Source organism: Bombyx mandarina, chromosome 11 (genome assembly GCF_030267445.1).
Source record: "Bombyx mandarina strain Sakado chromosome 11, ASM3026744v2".
In the NCBI taxonomy this organism is placed as follows: Eukaryota; Metazoa; Arthropoda; class Insecta; order Lepidoptera; family Bombycidae; genus Bombyx; species Bombyx mandarina.
This window is the reverse complement of record NC_143218.1, coordinates 2,068,921-2,092,098: the sequence shown is the minus strand read 5'-3', so window position 1 is coordinate 2,092,098 and position 23,178 is coordinate 2,068,921. Positions and strand designations below refer to the sequence as shown.

Below are 23,178 nucleotides of genomic sequence, written 5' to 3'. Positions count from 1 at the left end.
AATCCTCCCTTTCGAATTAAATCCCTGATATACTATTGATCTGAAGTCTGCTTTTAATCAAATTCTGATTAATAAAAAATATTATTTGTCTTTTAAAGTTATTATTCCACATTCTTACGTTTCACGTTATACCAATAATTGGAAATCCCTTACATAATTTGAATATATAAAATAAATAAATTAGCCAAAAACAATTTTGAAGAATATTATACCTTGACGGTATTATCCTCGTCACCTCCAAACCTTTGAATACTTCCTATCCAATAAATCCTCATTCTTCAGTCAGCGCTCGTGGCCATCGGCCGCAGTGTGTTGACCGTAGCGCTCTCTTGTGGTCAGGTACTAGGGCCTTCGCGCCCGGTCCTCAAGTCGTCGGGTCGTCGAGCAGAGGGGGGATCGGCACGGGCATATACAACGACATTAGCCGCTGCTTGCTCTGCGCACGCTTAGGTAAGGATATACTTCATGCTCTCTTCAAATACTTAAAATACGTTGTTTATCTCCTACTTTGATCAAGAGTTTTGAAGGTATCGTTTCATGAGAAGGAAACTTTAGACTTTGCTTTGTGCTCTTCGAATATATCACCAAATAGAGACGTTCTTTGAAGGTTTTCGGCTTTGGCCACATAAATTAAACTACCTGTTTTTGACGTGACAACGTCACATAATTCGGTGGAGCCGGCTGTACGCACGAAAAAACATGACTCATGCGGCGTTACCTCGCTCTGAGGCGTTTCATTTAAGGCTTGGAAGTGCAAGCAAGAGCGCGCAACGTTCGACATCTGTCTCTGCTACTTGAGTGAGCGATGCATTCACGTGGACAGCTGCTATACAATAATACATTTACATGTTTTCGTCAAGTATGAAGTTCAGTGAAAAGTGAATGTGGTGTCAATTGTCCATACAAAATATCTATCAAACAAATAAAGTTAAAATTTTCTTTTGAAAAATGAAACCATTCCATCAGTATTTTCTTATGACGTTGTCACGTTCAACTATCGTCAGTAAACCGACTTTACAGACAACCGATTTTTAGTTTGCATTTCGTTATCGGCTTAAAGGTGCCGATTCACCCGCCGCTCGCGCCAACCGTCCCGCAGCTGTATCACGTATTTCGCAGACAATTAGCAGAAGACAAATATTGTGCAAATATTGCTGTCAACTGTCCATTTCGTATTACGGACTTACAACAAAAAAGCAGATCGCGAACCATCACTAGTGCTGCCTCTGCAGAGCGATTTGTGAAACTTTAGTGCATTCTTTTCCATACAACTAACAACAACTGGCTTAAAGTCGGTATTACGGATGCTTTTGTCTGCCACACAACAGCAGATATTTAGCAATTTCGTTTGTCAAATTTGCGACACCTTTTGTATCTGGTGCTGAATTGTTGCTAACTATCTGCAAGTGTAAAATCTGTGAAATTAAATTAATTAACTTGATTTAGGTAAGTGTAATTGGTTTAGATCTTTATTTGTGTTTGTGTTTTCCATAGTATTAACATTAAATACCACGCTGGGCAATTTAAGTACATTAATAATGTTGAGGTTATATAGTTTATTTTTTACAAATTAATATTTCTTCTAGGTATGTACTATAGACAGAGCTCAAATAATAAATGGGGCTTTGGAGTCTAAGGAAATTAGGTCGGATACATACAAATCAGTGCGTTTGCGACGCTGTCTTCGGGATCAAGCTTGACCCCTTTATCTATCGGAAAGTTTGTTCAGAACACATTACAGAATTTCGAAACATCAATATTTACAATTGTGCTCTGAATTAAAGCCGTTAATAACCTAGATCATCAAGACGAACAAGAATAGAAAGTAAAATGCAAGGTACTTATATATATTCAATTTAACATTTTAATGTGTAAATAATGAAGAAAATAAAAGATTCACAAAATCTTGTCTTCAAAAGTAGCATTGTTTTTTTGATTTCAGATTTATTCTTAACTAAATGTTTTAAATAACTTGTTTATACAGGTGTTAACAGCATTGCATAATTGCATACCAGAAACCTGTGGGAATGAGCTTTTTGCATTTTGAGTTAAACTGTAGTAAATCCAATGCCATTAGGGAAGTGGCTATGCCATTAAACAATCTTCCAGTTTTATTGAAACATTTAAAGTTTCTGCAAACAGTACAATGGGTCACAAGTTATTATAAATGGGTAAGTTAAATAATTATCTTATAGTATAGAGCACAAGAGTTCCACTGATTTTACAATTTCCACGAGTCAATCATATAGATCAGTTATATTCTTGAAGCTTTATAACTATAGCTATATTTTGCTATATATAGCTATATTTTAAACAGAGTTCTAAGAAATGTCAAGTCCTGGTGAAACTGGAAAGGCCTTCAGGCCACCATTAATCTTTCCTACATAATTTTTTTTTAATTCAAAATTTGTCTTATTTTTATAGTACATAGATATTTGAACAATAATAATTTTGTGATTGAAAACATAATATAATAGTAAATAAATTTCTTTTCATTATAGGTTTTACAATAAATTTGGCTTTCCGGGGTTTCGGGGTGTATAGATGGCACTCATTTGCACTTATCAGATCTTCTGTATATGAAGAAAGGTTTTAAAACCGCAAGCATTATCATTTCAAGAATGTGCAAATAGTAAGTATTTTGCTGAAGCCTATCCTTCACAATAACATACATTTGATAGTACTTATCTAAAGAATTACATTTTTCAGATCTGTGATAGTGATCTTAACATTTTAAGTATTGATGCAACATTTCATGATACATTTGTCTGGCTTAACACAACTGAATATGCTTATGCAGGACCTGCACCATAATAGTGAAAAAGTTTGGTTTTTAGGCAAGTAAAACATCATGAGCTCTGTCTCAGTAACCTGACTACAGAATAATACTCAATCTAAAAGTATATTTAAAACTGGGAAGGCCATTAATATATAGTACTATAGTAATGTTTATTGTCATACCAGGAACACTGTTGACCATTGTGAGTATTGAAAGCCAGTTGGAGATGCTTGTTGGTACATAGGAGTACTGCATTATGATCATCATATGATGGCCAATACCATAATTGTTAGCTTGTATTGCGTAACATGGCAAACACACATGGGTTTCCAGTGCCCCAACTCTGACGAAGATGCTGAAATTGATGTTTCTTATCAAATTCATAACATTGTATTTTTTGGGAGAGAAGAGGAAACACAGCACTTAGCACCATGTCAACATTCAAGGGTGGTTCAATTGGATTGTGGAGAACAGACATTAAATTTAGTCCAACCTCTGTATTCTAGTAATTTTATGTAGATATTTTTAAAACTGCTGTTCTTAATTATGTGAACTGAGAGGGCAAGAATAGCCTAATTATTTCTCCCTATAATTTTTTAATTGTGCTTAGTGGAAATATACATATTTCCTTAACATTTTTGTGTTTATAGTAAAGGATGGATTCATAACTATTTGAAAGCAAAATTGTGAGGTTGTTTTATTAAGACAATGTTTTAATCTGTCGTGCTCAATTTGTTCTGTATCATTTTATCTTTATATTAACCCCGTTTGTATGATGTATTGTTATATATATTATTGTATATACTGCTGTTTTAAATAATAGAATAGAATGAATAACAAATCGACTAGTAATTCATAAGTCTTCTAGATTTTGTTGGATACCTACATGAATATTACTTACAAAATGAAAAACATAATTCATAATTTAGACAAAATGTGGATCAACCACCACTGATTTTTGTTCATTGTGATAATAATAATATAAATATAAATATTTACTAACAATCACGCCACGTTAACTGGTCCTGTGATAAGTTCGTAAAGAACTTGTGTTACAGATACCAGATAACGGAAATAAATGTAGGATTTTTATTATACACATACATATATTTAATATACATCCATAACCCTGGAAAATACATTTATATTTATCATACAAATATCTTCCCTTGGCGGGATTCGAACCCGCGACCCCCTTGTGTAGCGACCATGTCACTTACCACTACACCAGACGGCCGTTAGATAAGTTTGATAATATTTTTTTTTGTGTAATTTTGTTTTATTTGAATAATAATTCTTAAATTAGGAAATCGTAGTTTGTTTGTAATACATGTCCAACTTCTTGCCGCATGAAATTGAAGCCACAATTGAAATATAATATCGACTGCCGATAACTTCAAAGAAACATAACTGAACTTGGGGCCGAGATAAGTAGGATGATAGCAAGGTGATAGCTCTATAACCCTATAGACTAGAAGCAGAACATGCCAAATACTGTGAATACAAAATATACAATGAAGCTAAATACTGGTATTCTACTGGTGGTAGGACCACTTGTGAGTCCGCACGAGTAGGGACCACCACTCCGCCTATTTCTACCGTGAAGCAGTAATGCGTTTCGTTTTGAAGGGTAGAGCAGCCGTTGTAACTATACTGAGACCTTAGAACTTATATCTCAAGGTGGGTGGCGCATTTACGTTGTAGATGGCTATGGGCTCCAGTAACCACTTAACACCAGGTGGGCTGTAAGCTCGTCCACCCATCTTAGCAATAAAGAAATAAATAGTTATATTGAAATGCTAAGTTGAGAGTAGTTTTATTAGCGTAAAATATACTCATTAGTGTCATAAATTTTACTGTAGTACCAGCCTAAAGTAAAACGTATATATTTGGATTTGCTTGACTATTGTAACAAGCGCTATTTCGTTTTTATGGTAATATAAACTATTACGGACTCAGCTAAAATTAAAACAAAATTGAACTTATTATTTTAAACAAGGTTTTTGCTGATATTGGTCAATTCCTTGAATTTTTTTATATATCTCAGCTGGAAGATGCGCGGCCTCTGCCTGCGTACGAGCAGCCTCTGCTTAAATGAAAGCTGCATGAGCCAGTGGTTCGCCTTAGTTTCCATTTTCTCCTCTTTCTACAACTACAGCTCACGATGTGTCTACTCTTGTTTGTTGTCCGCTATAGTCTAGATAATATAATGATTGATTAACATTCTTACTACAGTGAGTGAGTGCAAAGAGTACCTGGTTATTGAATACAAATAACTTACTAAATATCGGCCTGATATTTGCAATGAAGCTTCTCTTAAGATGGCTTCGTCGACGAAAAACTGGGCTGATTATAAAAATAAATATTTATTTATTGTCTTAAAATATTAGATTCATTTGTTTAAAAATAATATAGAACATTAAGTTAATGTCTGACATGCAGTTTCCTATTCACGTCATATTGCCCATGACCTGGGTGAACATTATTTTGAATAGTCTGCACAGCTTTTATTTCCCTTCAAGCTGTGAAAGAGTGCACTATATTTCTGGTATTCAAATCAAAGCCTACTCTTGCCAAGTCAAACAAATCCACTATCTATTACTTGATAAAGAATAGCAGCATCTCGCCTAGAATATCATCGACTGGTTGTTCTAGCGTTGTCGGCCTCATGTCGGCCTGAGATGGATCTGTTGTACACGTTATTATTGATAAAACCATAAAACTAAATCATTTATTCTAGAATTTACTATTTAATTTGAAATCGTCGTGGCCTAAGCGGTGTAGTAAAGATGCGACTGAACCAGTGTTAGAATCCCGCAGGCAGATATCAATAAATCCAATGAAACACGTATTTGACATAAATACATGGAAGACTTCCATGATTAAGGATTCATTCATCTTTTATTTAAAATCAAATTAGCAAATATTCTTTAAGAAATCGTTGGTGGTAGGGCGTTTGATTAACCCGCAAGACCACCATTCCGCCCATTTCTACCGCGAAGCAGTAATGCGTTGCAATTTGAAGAATGGGGCAGCCGTTTTGGTATACAGTTGAAACTCAGACCTCGTTTCTAAAGGTGGGCATTCACGTTGTGAGGTCTATACCACTTAACACTAGATGGGTTGTGAGCTTATGTACTTACTTAATTGATAATGAAATTAATAAATTAGGCTATAATTTTGATCCATTCTTTTTTAAAATAGGTTCGTAACGTAAACAACTATCTGATTACAAATTATCAAACGATTACAAAAAAAAATTGTTATCAGTGTTTGACACGACACAATTACATTTTTATAGCTATTATTCAAAATAAAGCAAAAATTATTATTAGATCACTTATTTTTAGTAACGCTTCATCGAAAAGAACAGAATTAGCAGCTCTCACTTGGCGTTTCAAACGTGAATTCCACTTAAACATTTTGAAATGTTTATATGTAACGCGCTTTTATAAATTCATTTGCCGGTTTGTTCAGCAAAAAAAAAAGTAATGTGGCTTTTTAGTGCCAATTATTGCTACCCGATTGCGACTGGCGCTAGTTGTATGACAGAAAACTGCAGTAAGCGGTAAGCGAACAATCGCGGTACGTGATACGAAATAATTTGACGTTTTGCGATCGGTCGCGACGCGTCTGCACAACATCTGCAAAATTGTGGCTGTCGCAAATTTTTACGTGATCAGGGGGCCGATCATGTTGAGAGCGGGCGCGAGGCACCCGGATGCTGCTGAGTGTCGTTCGCCGGTCGCGTCCACGTCACGTGACGACGTCGACTCGGCCCAGCAACTGTACGCTACGCTCAACGAGTACCTGCTCCTCGAGCAAAAGTCTCAGCCGAAACTGCGCTTGCCCGCGGAGTCTGAGGTGTGAACATTAATTTATATATTTATTTATTTCAATCTATATCTATATATACTAATATATAAAATACATATACAGTGGTTTTTACGGATGTTCCGTTATAACTACTGAACCGTGCATCCGATTGACTTGAAACTTGGTATCCATGTAGAAAATAAATGTACTTCATGGATGGGCCATTATTTATATGAGTGTTGGATTCCCTACACCAGTTGCGGGGGCGTTAATGATGAGAATCTTTGTGGGGGTGAGAAATAATAATGTTAATTTTAAATGCCCAGCGAAGCGGACAGGTACAGCTAGTTAATTTATATATTTATTTATTTCAATCTGACAGTTGAACCCAAGACGTTTGTAAGGTAAGCTTTTTGCAACAGCAACAAGTCCGTGTTACTTTTGCAAAAACTCAGTTGCAAAGGGTGGGGCAGCCGTTGTAACTATACTGAGACCTTAGAACTCATATCTCAAGGAGGGTGGCGGCATTTACGTTGTAGATGTCTATGGGCCCCGGTAACCACTTACATCAGGTGGGCCGTGAGCTCGTCCACTCATATAAGGAAAAAAAAAAGAAAACCATCCCTCAACCCCCTTTGTCGACATAGCCGTAAGGAAAATAAGCCACGTAGACTTTGTAACGGTTTGGTCCTATTGGTCTTATAGAGTGGCGAAGTGACGACCGGCGCTAGGGATGGCGCAGCGCACGTGTTGCGCTGTCTCAAAGTCTGGTTCGATCTGCCCGCGGACGTGCTCATCGGGGCCATCAATCTGTTCGACAGGTAAACGATTTGTGACGTCAATTAAATTTTAAATTCGAATCTATTTAAACCAGTATACAGGGGGTGTCGTGGCGTGCAACCTCTTTGATAGAACATAAGACCTATAATGACTAGACATAGACACAGACCAAGACAGATTTGAAAAGAATTCGAAAAGAAATGGAACGAGGGCCTACGTGACCAGCGGCAGGCAGTAGATTTTTTGACGTCCTTAAAGAAAGACACAAAAGATAAGAACGAATTGACCGTTCTCATATAAGACGACAATAGAACAAACGACCGTTCAGGGGAAGAAAACTACCCCTAAATGAGTGCAGTAGAATGATCTCGAGCAGCGAGAGATGGAGGGACATCGTGAGACGCATCAAGTCCAAGCTCCAACGCTACATGACGATCACGACCACTCTGTCAAGAGTGAGACGATTGAGAAGAAACAGGGTGTTATTTAACTTTACATACAGGGGATATTAAAATGGGTATTATTATCACAAGGCATTTTTGCCTGTTTTTGACCGCCTTTTGTAGAATGCAATTGAGATGTTTTGCTGTCGGTGGACCTTAAGCTTGGGCATTAAGCATTAAAAAAAACAATTTCTAAAATATGTTTATACTTTGAATAATTTACCTAAACCTACCAGTTGATGATGTCACTTGTGGCTAATATCATTGTGTATGTCTGTATGGTTGATACATTTTAGCCCCAAGTAACGTAAAATGAAGTTTGTGGGTCAAATCTTACAAGAGGAGTTCGATGCCAACCCTGCCTCTTCCACCTGTTTCCTATTTTAGTAACAACTTGGATTTCTTCAACAGGTTTCTGACCAAGATGAAGGTGAGGCCCTGTCATGTGCCGTGCATTACCGTCTCCTGTATGAACATATCCATAGACGAGTATGCGGCAAGGACCAACATAAAAAGGACCGTCTCTATAGAGGAGCTGGGTGAGTTTTTGCTTTTTATCTTCTTTTTTTTCTTTGTCTACTGACTGGTGCTACTGGACTAAGAGCTGAGCTGCTTTGAATAGACATGATAGTGACTATGTAACCTTATGAGTGCTCGTAATACGCTTTTGCTCTAATATTTATGTAAATTAATAGGTTCTGTGATTTTTTTTTACTGCACTGATGGCTGGATTGGCTCACGGCTCGCCTGATGTTAAATTGTTAGTGGAGCCCATAGACATCTACAACGTAAAGGCTGCCACCCACCTTGAGTTCTAAGGTTTCAATCTCAATATAGTTACAACGGCTGCCCTGCCCTTCAAACCGAAACGCATTACTGCTTCACGGCAGAAATAGGCAGGGCGGTGGTACCTATCCGCGCGGACTCACAAGAGATCCTACCATCAGCAATTAAACAAATTAATTTTGCGAGTTTGATTTTCATTACACGATCTTATTCTTTCACTGCGAAAGTCAATCATGAGCATTTGTTAAGTATGTTTCATTAGAAAAAAAATATGGTGTGCCGTGATTTTATAAGATTTTCAAATATTGATTACAGTGTCTATCTCACAATCGGCCTGCACCGCTGGCGACGTGTCCAGGATGTCTCGAGTCATTCAGGACAAACTGGGATTGGCACGAGGAACTGTCAGCGTGACGGCTCTGCACTGGCTCAGACTGTATCGGAAGCTGTTGCTGATGCATGCTGACGCCGGAGACGTACTGGCGCAGGTGAGTCTATTCAGCATCTTTGAATAGCTGTTATAATATATATAAGTTGATTGTTAGATATAAAAATGATACTATGTTTTAATGTTAACCAATTGATCTGTAATACTCCATCTGTTTGTTAGTTTGATTAGACATAGCGCGTATAATTTCAACGAATGGCTTGTTTTTATATTTTAAACAGTACATTACAGTCGATCCGATAGATGTATATACATATACAAAAGATTTGAATGAAATTTCGCGACAAATTCAAGATAATACAATTAAAACACTGTTTAAACATTATAATAGGCCTAAGAACAACATACGGATTTGTTTAATGGGATTTAACCAAAACCTTTTTTAATTTTCTTATTTGAAGATTTTATGGCCTGGCAATGAGACCTTTAAGCCAACCAAAACGTAAATAAATAATAATGATCGTAAAAATAATAAAGAACCGGAAGAGTCCTTACTTTATTAACTCTATGTGAACGCCAAATAGTTTAAGTGTAAAAAATATATTTAGAAGGGTTCATTTTGACATTTTGCCCCCAGGAAAGCGAGCTGGTAAATCTACTGGAGATAGCCGTGTGCGACGCTACCTGCGCCAACGCTCGGACCAGCGAACTCGCACTAGTCTTACTCTTCCATAAACTAGGTAATGCCATTGACATAATATAAATGGTAGGCAGCGGCTTGGTTATGCCCCTGGCGTTGCTGAAGTCCACGGGCGACGGTAACCACTCACCGTCAGGTGGGCCGTACGCTTTTGTCTGCCTCTCACCAAAACCCTACTTCCACACTGTCCTGATAGTGAAGAGTGTTACAGATGTAGTGTATATATCGAAAGGGGACTCTGGTGGTTTAAGTGATGTTATTGCAACTTTACCGGGGAGCCATTTAAAGGTTAAAATTTGGGAAAAATTAATTAAACTATTTTAAAACAAAAACTAAATTTAAAAGTAAATTTTAAGTCCTAAAACGATTTTAGCTATTTCAATGGCGTAAACTTAATTAAAGTTCAATTAAAAACATCGAACTGTTGATTGCCTTCTATAGAGTCATCTTGTTTTTAAATAAATAATTTGACAAGCGCTGGTGGTGTCTATAAGATTTGTAATTTTTTATATTTTTCCTAATCATATAATGTAATTTTCATGGTAGACTGGATGGAGTTAATATTGATTGATGTGCACATAGTTTCATAGTTTGTAACCAGGTGGGCTGTGAGCTTGTCCAACCATATAAGCAATAAAAAAAAAATACACTCGGAGCATGTACTTTGTAAACATACTCAGAGTACAGTTGAATAATCGTTAATACTTTAAACATATATATTTTAATATTGATTTCTTTGTATTTCCAGAAAAACAACTCGTCGAATGGTCTGAAAAAGGAATGACTGTCCCGGAAAAGGTTTTCTACATGTACGACTTTGCCAGGCAACTGCAAATTCATTGTCATGTGAGTATGTTAATTATTATTATAGTAAGATGTTCACCCTTTTTATATGTCATTGACACTTGGTAATTTTTGCAATGGTACTATCAAGTCCAACGCTGATGTCAGGTCCTATAACAGGGTTATTACCAGAGCGCAGTCTCAGCGCCTTGCCGGAATTGACGATCCACTGAGGAGCTGTCCCTTTTTTTTATCATTGAAGGATTACTGGTGGCCCGGAGGCCTTTCCAATTTCATCAGAAAAGTGCTCCCTTCGTTGTGGTCCGTATGCTCGTCTGCCTACAAGTTCTATGTAAAACAAAGTGGAATAGGGATGGGCTTAATAAAGCACAGCTCTAATGTTGTGAGCACTCCGGAACTCTTATTGACGTAATATTTTACATAACAAACTTCCATGACGTAAGCTTCCAGCAGGTATCGTGTCTATCAATTTCGGCTTCTCATGAACTGTCTCCTCTGTGAACAGATGTCGGACGCTTCCCTGAGCGGCGTCGGCGGCGCCGTGCGCGGCGTGGTGCAGCGCTACGAGTCGCGCAGCGCGCAGCCGCTCCGGCAGCGACTCGTCTGGAGACTCTCCGAGAGAACCCTCAAGGTACACGCTGCCTTCGCTCCACACACGCACCTACGCACATAACCAACCTCAAAAACACACACACACACACACACACACACACACACACACACACACACACACACACACACACACACACACACACACACCCACACACACACACCCACACACACACACCCACACACACACACACACCCACACACACACACACCCACACACACACACACCCACACACACACACACACACACACACACCCACCCACCCACACACACCCACACACACACACACACACACACACACACACACACACACACACACCCACCCACCCACACCCACACACACACCCACACACACACACACACACACACACACACACACACACACACACCCACACCCACACCCACCCACACACCCACCCACCCAACCCACCGTAATGACTTGAATACGCACAATGTTTTGTATGAGAAATTAATGAGATACATGAGAAATTATAAGCTTTAGTTTTTCCTTGATAGGTACATATTAAATATTTGATTACTGATTAATTACTAGGTAATGATTAATTGTAGATGTGTTATATGCTTAAATGAAGACTCCAAATAATGAATAATCCCTTATCATTTTATTTGAATAGTTTTAATAGTCTACTCTAAACAATTTTGTGCACTGAAGTCACATTCAATTTCTGATTGGACCCGCAGGTGCTCCGCCCCACCGATCGCCTCACATCCCTGCTGCCCACCATTGAGGAACAGCACTTCGCTGTCGAGGCGACGCCCACAAGAACCAGGTAACACGATAATACCCAAGCGGTATTTTTAGTTTTTATTTTTATTTACTATAACATGAAGATACAGTAATCCTCATTATATACAACACGGTTTTACACACATTACGCGGTTTCAGTCGCTGGTATAACACGGCTATTCCCCCATATAACATATAACGCGGAAATTTCACGCGTTATATGTTTATTTGTACTGTGAAATTTATAATGATTTGTATAAATCATAATGTCAATTGTGTTGTTATAAAATTAAATTTATGTTTATAGTTTTTGAATTGTAAAAACGTTGGTTATATTCTATTATATTTGTACATAACGTGTTATATGGGGTCATAGAAGCGCGTTATTTGGGAATAATCCTACAACCCGTTTCCTATAACACGGAACCTATCTTCTGTGTTACAGGGGGGATTGCTGTATGTCTGCCCTATTTGAAATGTAAGAAATGTAGTGTACCCTCGACCCTATTATTTAATAGGTGTGTGTGTATGTGTGGAGCATTAAAAGTAATCTGTTTTCTATCATTACAGATCTGGAAGCGAAAGTAGTGTAAGCGAAGAGACATCGGATTGGCCCAGAAGTCCGTTGCTGCCGGTTTATTGTGACAATTGAACGATAACGACAGCTTTGAATATGGTGGACTGGTGAGTTCATCTCGAGCCCGCAAGTCCAAGGCAATCCCAGCAGTAACATCAGACGTCCCAGATACCATCGATAAACGAGAGAAACTGAAGCATTGGTGTACTGAAAAATTGTTGTATTTCAGTTGATTTTCAATGACAGTTTTTTAGTGTTGCCAGTGTAGTGATAGTGGTGTAGCGTACATACGAACGGCTAGTTTTGTCGGTCTGGATCGAGTGGAATTTACAATACACAAGCAACATTAATTATTACTAGTTTATGGCTTTAGTGCCTTAATCTGTGACAGTCTATGGAACTGTGTCCGAAGTCTACAATTGTAGTCTATACTGTGCTGGGTGTGATTGAACTATTCCCTTAAAACATGCTTGTACTTAATGTTTTTCTACAATAGTGGCAGAGTTACAGAAGCCAAACTTAAATGGGTCAATTGTATGAACGCCAAGTATGTAAGGTACTTTTATATCGGAGTAATATTAGTTTCACTGTAAAAAAAAATTGAGCTTTTTATTCTTGTCTCAAATTAGTACTGTCTGGCATAATGTATGGCAATATTAGATGCGCGGATTTTGTTATCTATGAATATAAAAATCAAGGCTGAATGAATATTTAACTCTGCAACTGAAGAATATTTTAAGGTACTGAAGTAATTATGTCGATTTACTGGTTATTAAAGGCGCCGGAATATCTAGTAGACTCTGAGAAAGACGAATCCGAACGATACTGAGAATGAATCGTATTTCTAAGAGATCTATAAGACTAAAATATACATTAACAAACAAGAGAAAGCAACGTTAGGCAATCCGACGCCTTAGTAACAGTAAATCGACATAATACTTCAGTGCGCCGCGTAGGGCACCGGTGACCTACACGACAGTCCAAGGGCTAATGCAATGTTTCTCATGCATAATATGCGAAGTTTTTTTGACTTGGAAATAATGAATTTTGTACACACGGAATGTCATTGATATAGGCATATATTAAAAGCATTAATAAAAGCGATTAATTATGAAATCAAATAAAAAAAAAAGTTCCCATGACTAAATACAAAAAAAAAAAAAATTAATTAAAAAAAAAAATTACCGCTTCATTCGTAAATGGCTTCGACCCGTAATCTAGAGCGTGTTCGAGATTCGAAATCAAAATTTATTTACTTTTTTTTTGTTGCAAAGTTTCAATCGAATTTCGTTCGGGTGTAAATGAGATTCGCGCATCTATAAATAATTGCTCTTTTTTTTTTTTTTTTCTCCCATTTCTTGGCCTGCACGGTTTGTGCGTCAGCCAAAATTGCTCTTTTGAATTTGACCAGCAAATCCGGACCTCCCAAAAACAATGAAAGGTCAAGGGAATATTTCAAACATGAAGGGTCATAACAATATAACCGCGTCCGAACATTTAAAATGATAAATTTTATAATTCTAAATTTGAGATTACGTTTTCAAACGTAAACGTAATACTTATTCGTACAATTCGAAATTCAATTTCTTTCCAAAATTTCTCCCTTTTTTGTAAATTAAAAATGGAACGAAACATTTTAATTATTACGATCACATTCGAATAAATTGGAACTTGATTTAAGAATATTAGAAAAAAACTGGTGCAATCCTAAATTGTTTTTTTTTGCTTTCAAAAAGTTTTTAGACTTTATTTAAGTTTCTCGGCAGCGTATTCCCGTCGTCATACAGCCCAGTTATGTCAAGTAGCTTTATTTATTTATAACTTTTTCTATTTTCAAATAGGCGTTTTTCCACCAGCAAGACTTTTAAAGACCGAATCTCGTTAGAGGTTTTGATAGTGAAAAGCACCTAATGTTTAATATTTAATTAAAAATGGGCGGGAAAACGTTTCTTGGAAGCATTTAATTTCTCTTCTGTGATGAATTTTAATTAAAATAGTTGTATGAAGATTCCAGGTTTTTTTTAAATACTGCTTAGATTTAATGTGTGCGTAAAAAAAATTGGTTCTAAAAGCTGTTGCAAATGTTTATGTAATGAAATTTTCAAGATTTTAATGAATGAATTTTAGTGTAGGTAGTATAACATGGCGTTTCTGTATTAATTTTTAAGGAATCAATTGTTTTTTTTAAGTTTCTTTATTTTGCTGTCATTAATTTTTAAAAGCGCGAACGTCAAATGAAAGGGGAATACCACCGAAATTATTTTTGAAAATATTTTTTTAGTTTTTTTAAGTATATTTCGGTTTGTTCTTAGTATTATTTTTAATGTTTTGGTGCCACGTGCGTGTTGGGTTCGTTCGCCTTTTTGGAATCTGTGACGGAAAACTCGGAGTATGGCAGAACTGAAAAAGCATCTTATGACTAACTCTAGGTGGGAGTTTAAAAAAAAAACAAAAAACTTACACAAATGTTAAAAAAAAATCTTGTCATTAATTTTGTTTAATTATTAATATAAATAAAAAAGATAGTTTAATTAATCTAATTTCATTAATGAATAGTTAGCTTTAAATTTATATAATAAACGACAAAAAAAAATTAAATATTTCTGGAAAAAATGAAAAAAAAATGATCTCAGAATATAATAGTTTCAAAGGAAAAGCAAAAAAAAAACAAAATTAATTTTTAAACCAAAATAAGTGTCCAATTGCATTTTGCAGTTGTATTTAAATGTAAATTAAGTATACTTTTTTCTTTATAAATTTTGAAAAATTCATTAAAAAATCCTCATTAACTCGTTCACTCATTAAATTCATTTTCTCTTGGAGTGTATGGTATGTGTTGCCACAATCTGCATTTCAATATGAGCATGTTTTCTAACATAAAACAACATATATTTCAAATCTGTGATATCATCTTGAACTATATAAATATAAATATGCAACTGCATGAGGTGGATATTTTGGTTGACCCATGTTTTTTGCACCATCATAATGTAGTTGAATAGCTTTTTTGAACTTTTCGTAATGTGTTTATGGGCCTCGCTGAAGAAGGCTTTAATGGTGGTAGGATCTCTTGTGAGTACACACGGGTAGGTACCACCAACCCGCCTATTTCAGCCGTGAAGCAGTAATGGGTTTCGGTTTGAAGGGCGGGGCAGCCGTTGCAACTATACCGAGACCTTAGAACTTATATCTCATGGTGGGTGCACTGTGAGCTCGTCCACCCAACTAAGCAAAAAATAATAATAAGGCTATTTACTGCATCTTGATTATTCTAAAATTTTTGCTGGTTCATCTAAAATATTCACCCCGTATATCACTACATTAAACTTTCTAAGTAAATTACATTGTTACGATTTACATCGGCCCATACACCTCAGGCCCTGCATACTAACGGAGCCAGAATCGCAATGTGACAGCTGTCAGATTGACGCGTGACAGTGATTGATTATTGTCATGGGTCGTTGGAGTTGACGTTCTTAAACGAAGCTAATCTGTGCAGAGAGGCATTTAGATGTTTTTAATTTTGTAAAATCCCTGTCCGAATTTGAAGTTGTTGTATATAATAAAGTAACTATTGCAGTATATCGAGAGGTGAAAGGTTATTTGGTTTAGGCGACATTTATCTTTGTAATTAAAGGTGCGTTTTATTTCTTATTAACATGTTTTATGTTTAATTGAACTTCAGTTAATTTTAGTCCATTCAAATAGCTGAAGAAGATTTTTTTTCGTTAAGATATTTTTTCCAAATTTTAAACTTTAAATGGATCTCCTGTAGAATTGCTAAAATGTCGCTTAAACAAAACCGCTTTTTAGGATCGAATGCTGTGAAAGTTGCAAATTTGGGCCCCAGTAGAAATGTCCCTACAGAATTCAAACAGAGATACATACACATGAGTTCAGAAAAAGTAATTGTTTTTATTTCGTTTATTGGAATTGTAACATGCTGTACATATGCCGTGTGTCTTGTGAGAAAAAAAGTGAAATGAAAAAAAAAACTCGAATCGAAGAAAATAAATAATTTTGAATATCTAAACGTGTTGTTTTTTTAATGCTTTTGTTTCGCTAGAGGAGATGACGGGTCGGTGTTGCCAGGGTTTAGCCTTTACTGAAACAACCCTTTTAGTGCTGAGCTTATTTTTTACAAATTTTGCAGAAGTCATTAAAGGATTTTTGAAATAAGTAGGTACCTTATAAAAAACAGAAAAAAATGCGAAAATCAATGTTAAATACACAGCGAAATAATTTGAAATGGTTATATAGAAATGTTCTTAATTTATCAATAACCTTACACGTGTGCGCGCTAAGAGGTACAGGTCGATACGTAATACCTGTAATTAAACTGCGGAATAGTCTGCGTTACTAGATAGTCGATTTATCGCCGGTTCGCGCTCAAAGGCTAAAGATTGAGTCTTGAGCTATTTATTTAACTCCAATAATAGAAATTTCGCTTTCGCTAAGGGTTAATACAGAGGCTGCTCTTATCTATGGGTAGCGGTGTTTGGCTTTTACCATGCAATGGGTGCATTCTTTGAGAGCGCTAGGGTAACGTTTGAATACGGGCGCTATATGGGCCAGAGACGCTTTTGATTGAACGGAAACTGCTCTCGTGTCGGTTTTATAGTTCAAGACGACATTGTTTAGTCTTTTATCGGGGGCGGAGGGAGTCACAAATTGATGCACATAAGTCACTACAGTCCGAACTAAAATGGATATCCATGAAATACATCGCGCACGAATTAAGTAAATTTTTAAGTAATACATCTATCTACTCAGTACGGGGTGCTAGTAGAGAAAGATGTCGTGGCGACGAGAACAAAGTTAATTAAAAAAAACTATCGTAATAAGCGCTAATTATATATTCGACTTAAAGCTAAAACCAATACCGTCTTAACATAAGGGCACACGGGGCCCGCGCTCAGGGCCCCCATTCTCAGGGGGCCCCGAAGGACCTACAATTTGGTTACCAATTGTAGTCGAGAGCTGTCATTTTCGCAGCGTAAGAGAATAAAAATGAATTGCGAACAACAATGTTACAAGAACGGCTAAGTAATTTGCCAATTATGGGCATAGAAAGTGATATCCTTCAAAAAATTGACTTTAAAGATATAATGAAATATTTTGCTCAACAGAAATCCCGAAAGAAACCATTATCGTAATCGTAACCAAAAAACCAGCAGCATTCTAATATAATTAATATTATTATATCATACTGTATTTGATTACCTATAATAAATGGTCATACTCAGTAAAAAAATGTTATTATATTCGCTTTTTTTACTTTCCAAAAGGGCCTCAAATTCTTGTGTGCCCAAGGGCCCTAGCCTAGTTTAAGACGTCTCTGGCTAAAACGTGTCATTTTAGGCTCATTATGTCTAAATGGTCAATCTTTTTTTTTCTACCTAAGCTGATGGTCTTGAGAGACCAATTCAGCGTAACCTTAACTAGTAGGTGAGCGCACGGGGCTCAAACCTGACGACGTTGCTAACACTAACCCTAGTAAAAGCAGTGCTTCGCAGAATCTACCACCGGATCGGAAAAGATCCGGCGAGCAAATCAGTGGGCTGTGTCTGTGGGTTAATTTACTCTCCGAGCCTTTCGTCGCAAGCGACCAGTTCGACGAGAACGATGACTGGTGCTTGGGATTACAAGGAGCGGACTAACCCTTAGAAACAACTCACTAAGCTTCTCGCCTCATCTTCTGAGCGGGTCGCGTTTCCGATCCGGTGGTAGATTCTGCGAAGCATTGCTCTTGCTAGGGTTCGTGTTAGCAACACCTCCGGTTTGAGCCCGTGAGCTCACCACCCGTTGGGGCGTAATAGCATCTTAGGCTACCAAGGATTAGACAGGGAAAAATATTGTGTTAAACATTGAAAACACGTTAACGTTATACGACCTAATAATTATAAGAAGCCCGTTTAATTAAGGTGACGACCAATCAAATTTTATTGTTGTATCGCTATCGTACCGCGATAGCATTGTTCACAAGACGCAAACAAAATTGATAATGTTTTTATCGAAAATATTGTGTTTGTTTTCGTTTACTGGTAACGTTTTTTTTTTTATATTATAGAAGATAAAAGGCAGCGCCTTTAAGCATTTGTCATAGCACTCTCAATTATGAACAAAAGCTCTTAAAGTCTGATGGTTTTCATTTGTTTTTGTCTAATGAAAATATGAATTATGTAATAAGTATGAAATATGTATAATGTCAGGATCGTACGTCTTAAAAATACTTAAATGGAGTGTGAGAACGAGGACGTGGTGAGGGAAGGGTGCAGTAGATGATGTATGATAAGCCGGAATGGAAAATGATAAGGACGAGAAAGAATACAGTAGTTTGTTCAATATTTAAATCACACAATGAAAAGTGTGGGTACTATAGTAGATATTAGAGATGATTCGTAAACTTTGTAAGGATCGAATAAGAATAATAGTGACAGTAATGATCATTCAAAATAATAATTTGAACTTGTTGATAATAAATACACTCAATTTATTATCTAACTTACACGTATGGAGGGTAGAAGTAAGGAGCATCATCTTGTATAGAGGACAAGTTGAAAAAGTGTCGACCTGTAAACAGCGAGTTATCGTGTGAGCGAGTGAAAATTTTATGAATATAGCAGTTTTAAACAGAGTGAAGTGTGCTGGATTGAAAATTCTTAATACATTTTCCGTAACTTTTGTAGTTAAAAAATATGTAACTAGTATTTAAAAATCACCTATTTATTCTTTTTACGTTATTTTTTTACGTAAGAAGTTTTTCTTTCCTTTTCAATTTAGTATCCTACTCTAATAGTTTATGGCGTTGTGGCGGTAGCCATCAACAACGCAAGATATTTGACAGATGCCTGAATCTCGCTTACGAAATTTTCAAAATAATGTTACGTATATACAAGTTCCGAACAACAACATTTGGACCGTCAGTCTACCGAGCAAATATCACCCGCTCGGTGGAAGATCTTTCCTTTCGTTGTTTAAGCCTCCCACACTGATCTTCCCTTTCGTTGTATTGTCCCACAGCGCTGTTTTTAAAATCCCTCCACTTGCTACTATGGCGCCACCTTACTCACTCCTTTTCAGCGGACATTTTTTAATACATTATAATGTTTCTCCTTACTTTTACCCTCCATAAAAAATATTGCACGCTAGTAGTGTTATTTCTTCAAACCATCAGTGCGAAAAACCCCGCTAAATCTTTATGTAACATAGTTTTTAGGTATCTCATCAAATCTATATACAAGTGTATAAACATTCGCAGTTATAATCTCGAACGCATACATATTACTGCAAGTTAGAAAGAATAACGGAAACAAATCTACAATAGACGCTTTGATTCACAAAGTCGTGCCAAATGACAAAGTAAATGAGGTGGCTGATAGTCTGACGAACAGACACTTTGACAACAAAGCGCTTGGGATCGATAAAGGCGATCAAAATGCTGACGAAAAGATCGTTGTGATGTTGGAAGACCAGAAAAACGTCAGAAGAAAACCGAAAAATTCACACAAGGAAGAACCTTTATTTAGGAGCAGCGTCCCTAAATTTGAGTGGAGTATGTGCTTGTTTTATTATGAATTGAAGCCATCAGCGCAAAAGTGGCCTAACCCACATTTCTTTTATATTTAAGCTTATATATACACCTATATTGGTATTTATTTAAAATATATAAAATTTTGATGCAAAACCGGCCTATCCATCGTTTCACCCATAGTTTTTTTTTTTTTTTTATTTTTTTTTCAGGAGGAAATCGCCGGACTTCCGCCCTCCCCTGGGGATGAAGGGCGGAGCATGTCAGAGTCGAACTGACTAAAACCTCCTGTCGCTCAACAACCAACGTCCAAACCTCGCATGAGACAGAACCCATGAAAAGGCAAAGGGGGGAAAGTGAAGCGTTTAGTGCGGAGCACATCTCTCCCATCACCCTCCCTCTCGGGACGCCGGACCGGTGGTCGTCGGCGCCACGACCACCAGCCCTCTCGGTCGGCAGGCTATCCGGAGCCCGCCTAGATGGCGCCGGTTAGAATGGGTTATCCTACGGAATACCCCGCTGGGTCAAAACCAGCGTGGGTCGAGGATAGCCGGCCTTCCATCACCCGGATGCTCTTGCGTAAAACGCGTGCAGAGCAGCTTGCACGTCGTCTTCTTAGGCCCCCTGTGCCGGTCCCCAGACCGACGTGTAAAGGGGACCCGAAACACTTAGAGGGCCAGGGCTTGGGCGATATCCGCCTCCCTGGCCCCCGCTCGACGGCGGCGGGCTTGCGCGTCTCTCACGCGCCCCGCCGCCTCCTTCTGCGAGATGGTGCACTCGCAGAAGTCGAGCATCGCCTTCCACGACTCGTCGTCGCCGAGCATCGATGCCACAACACTCGGCAACGACAAGTCGTTTCCTATTTTTGCGACGAGGACACGGCGCCACCCCTCCCATGCGGGGCAGGCAACGAGCGTGTGCTCTGCCGTGTCCAAGTCGCAACCACAATGGTGGCACTCTGCCGTCGGCTCGGCTCCGATCCGGTGCAGGAACTCACCGAAGCAACCATGCCCAGTGAGCACCTGCGTGAGCCGGAAAGTGAGGCGTCCTCTGTCACGATTTACCCAGTCCACAAGGACTGGGCGAATCGCCTCGACGGTCCTACGACCAGCCGAAGGATCGGCCAGCCGCCTGGACCATGATTCCAGCACGGTTCACCCATAGATAACAGATAGCTTTGTAAACATTATTTATGCGCGTATTGTTTTTTTGCTTACTCAAATTCAAATTCATGAAAATTCAAACCTAATTGCCTCCATACTAACTATGGTAAGCTTAGGCCATTTTTGCGCTGACGGCTTCAATTCTGATTTGTGGATGCTTACAGATAGAGAGAGATCGGGAGATTAAACTTTATTTCATTCCAAAACACAAACATTAAAAAAAGCGGTAAACAAGCAGATATATTTGTACAATATCGGTGCTATCGCTAATAGCGATCTCTTTCAGACAAATCTTTTATTTACAGATATTCTGAAAAAGAAAAGTTAAAATGGAATTCTAAAAATATTCTTTAGGAGAGTCTATATCGAGGGGTGAAAGGTTATTTGGTTTATGCGACATTTTTGAAACTTAGCTAGAGCCGTTTAAAATTTGAAAAAAGTATTAAAAGAAAAAGCATTTTTAAGTTCAATTATAAACATTAAATTTTTGTTGCTAATATCAAATAAAACGAACCTTTAATTACAAAGATGAATGTCGCGTTTTCAGCGAAATGTCGCTTCAACCTAATGTAGCCTTTCTTCCCTCGATATAATTTTGGAAGGTCTTTATCTAGCTACCCGGCAGAGTCTGTCTCGTAGGAATCAATAAATCACAAAATAATGGATTCTCCCTTAATTAATCAATGAATAAATGATTTATTTTATTTCAGACAACAACAACAAGCCCATATGTGTACAGAGTATCATTGAAACATACTTAAAATTATCAAAACTAATCAAATAAAAAAGATAGTTATTAAAAAGAATTATGAGTTGAATACATATAAAATATTCCATTCAACTGATACTTAACTTCGAACCAATATCCCTCAGACACAGCCCACTGAGTTTCTCGCCGTATCTTCTCAGTGGGTCGCGTTTTCGATCCGGTGATAGATTCTGCGAAGCACGGCTTTTTCTAGGGTTCGTGTTAGCAACGTCGTCAGGTTTGAGCCCCGTGAGCTCACCTACTAGTTAAGGTTATGCTGAAATAGCCTCTCAAGGCTCTCAGCTTAGGTAGGAAAAATTTTTTTTTTCGAACCAGCATTTTTATTATTTTTATTTGGTCTGCAAGTTAACCTTGGTGATGTTAGTATCATTTATGATGACATTAATCTCATAACGAGAATTATACAATTTCAGAACCCAAACTAGTGCATTTCCGCAGTAAGCCCGCCCTCATGCTGGAGGTAGATTCGAATGTGGTTGTTGACGCGTTAAGTGACATATTATCGTCGAGACATTTCCAGAAGAACTTGGACGTTCTGACCAAGAAAATGGTAATGAAATTTAGTTCCATTAAATAAAAAAGGTGACACGTGAAAATACATGTTTTTCTTTCTCCCAAAAAAATTAATTGATTTGTTTATCGTGCTTATTGTAATTTTAAAACTATAAAGCGTAGATGTAAGGAGCGTTCCGTGTAGGAATAAGTGTGTGTCGATAAGCGACCACTCAAGTCGACGCCGTGTTAAGAAGTGGTATGATTTCAAAGATGGCGGCAAAAGTTATTATATTTATGGAGAGTAGAAGTCAGGAGCACTATCTTAGTGTAATAAACAGTGTTAGCTGAAACGTCTGTGTATTAGCTAAGCTGTGTCCGCTGAAACGGTGCCAATTAAGGTGGCGCCACTGTAGCAAGTGGAAGGATTTTTAAAACAACGCCATGAACTATTAGATTGGGATACTAAATTATGAAGGAAAGAAACACTTTCTACGCGAATAGTATATAGTAGTAAAACTAAATAGGTGAGATTTTAAATACTACGATTTTTAACTACACAAGTCATGACAAATAAATATTAAATTTTTCCACCCGGTACACTTCACTCCATTTAAAACTGAACACTAAATGCGGTTGAGATTTTGACTCATGTCTCAAGGTGGGTTACGGTAAACTCTTTCTGATGCCTATAGACGCCGGTAGCCACTGATCTACGCAATAAACAGAGGCGTTTTGCTTCAGCCCTTACAAGTCTATAGTCCGTTACATTATAATGGCTTTGTGTGTTAG

General features: G+C 37.6%; 2 protein-coding genes and 1 long non-coding RNA gene across 4 annotated transcripts in view; 2 read left to right on the top strand and 1 right to left on the bottom strand.

Moving 5' to 3' along the window:
* Positions 1-16,464, top strand: part of CycG (cyclin G) — a 33,373-nt gene extending 16,909 nt beyond the window's left edge. Inside the window, exons 2-12 of one of the 2 annotated variants that reach the window (XM_089731336.1) lie at positions 340-450; positions 1,061-1,096; positions 6,470-6,643; positions 7,301-7,416; positions 8,230-8,357; positions 8,920-9,092; positions 9,630-9,732; positions 10,441-10,538; positions 11,002-11,127; positions 11,809-11,897; positions 12,425-16,464. In XM_089731336.1, the coding sequence (XP_089587462.1) occupies positions 6,473-6,643; positions 7,301-7,416; positions 8,230-8,357; positions 8,920-9,092; positions 9,630-9,732; positions 10,441-10,538; positions 11,002-11,127; positions 11,809-11,897; positions 12,425-12,506 (1,086 nt within the window). In that variant the 5' untranslated portion in view covers positions 340-450; positions 1,061-1,096; positions 6,470-6,472 and the 3' untranslated portion in view covers positions 12,507-16,464. Of the gene's footprint in view, positions 1-339; positions 451-1,060; positions 1,097-6,462; positions 6,644-7,300; positions 7,417-8,229; positions 8,358-8,919; positions 9,093-9,629; positions 9,733-10,440; positions 10,539-11,001; positions 11,128-11,808; positions 11,898-12,424 lie in introns of those variants that run through there. The other variant, XM_089731335.1, reaches the window with a different exon arrangement.
* On the bottom strand, positions 4,577-5,188 carry LOC149501891 (uncharacterized). Its single transcript, XR_016323842.1, has 2 exons — positions 5,061-5,188; positions 4,577-4,976 (listed from the first exon to the last, which is right to left on the bottom strand). It is a non-coding gene; the product is annotated as an uncharacterized LOC149501891 (long non-coding RNA).
* A 2,941-nt stretch (positions 16,465-19,405) lies between the features above and the next one.
* LOC149501890 (uncharacterized) lies at positions 19,406-22,608 on the top strand. Its single transcript, XM_089731339.1, has 2 exons — positions 19,406-19,986; positions 22,308-22,608. The coding sequence occupies exons 1-2, from the start codon at positions 19,893-19,895 to the stop codon at positions 22,469-22,471; spliced, it is 258 nt and encodes an 85-aa protein (XP_089587465.1). The 5' UTR covers positions 19,406-19,892; the 3' UTR covers positions 22,472-22,608.
* Positions 22,609-23,178: the final 570 nt, after the last annotated feature.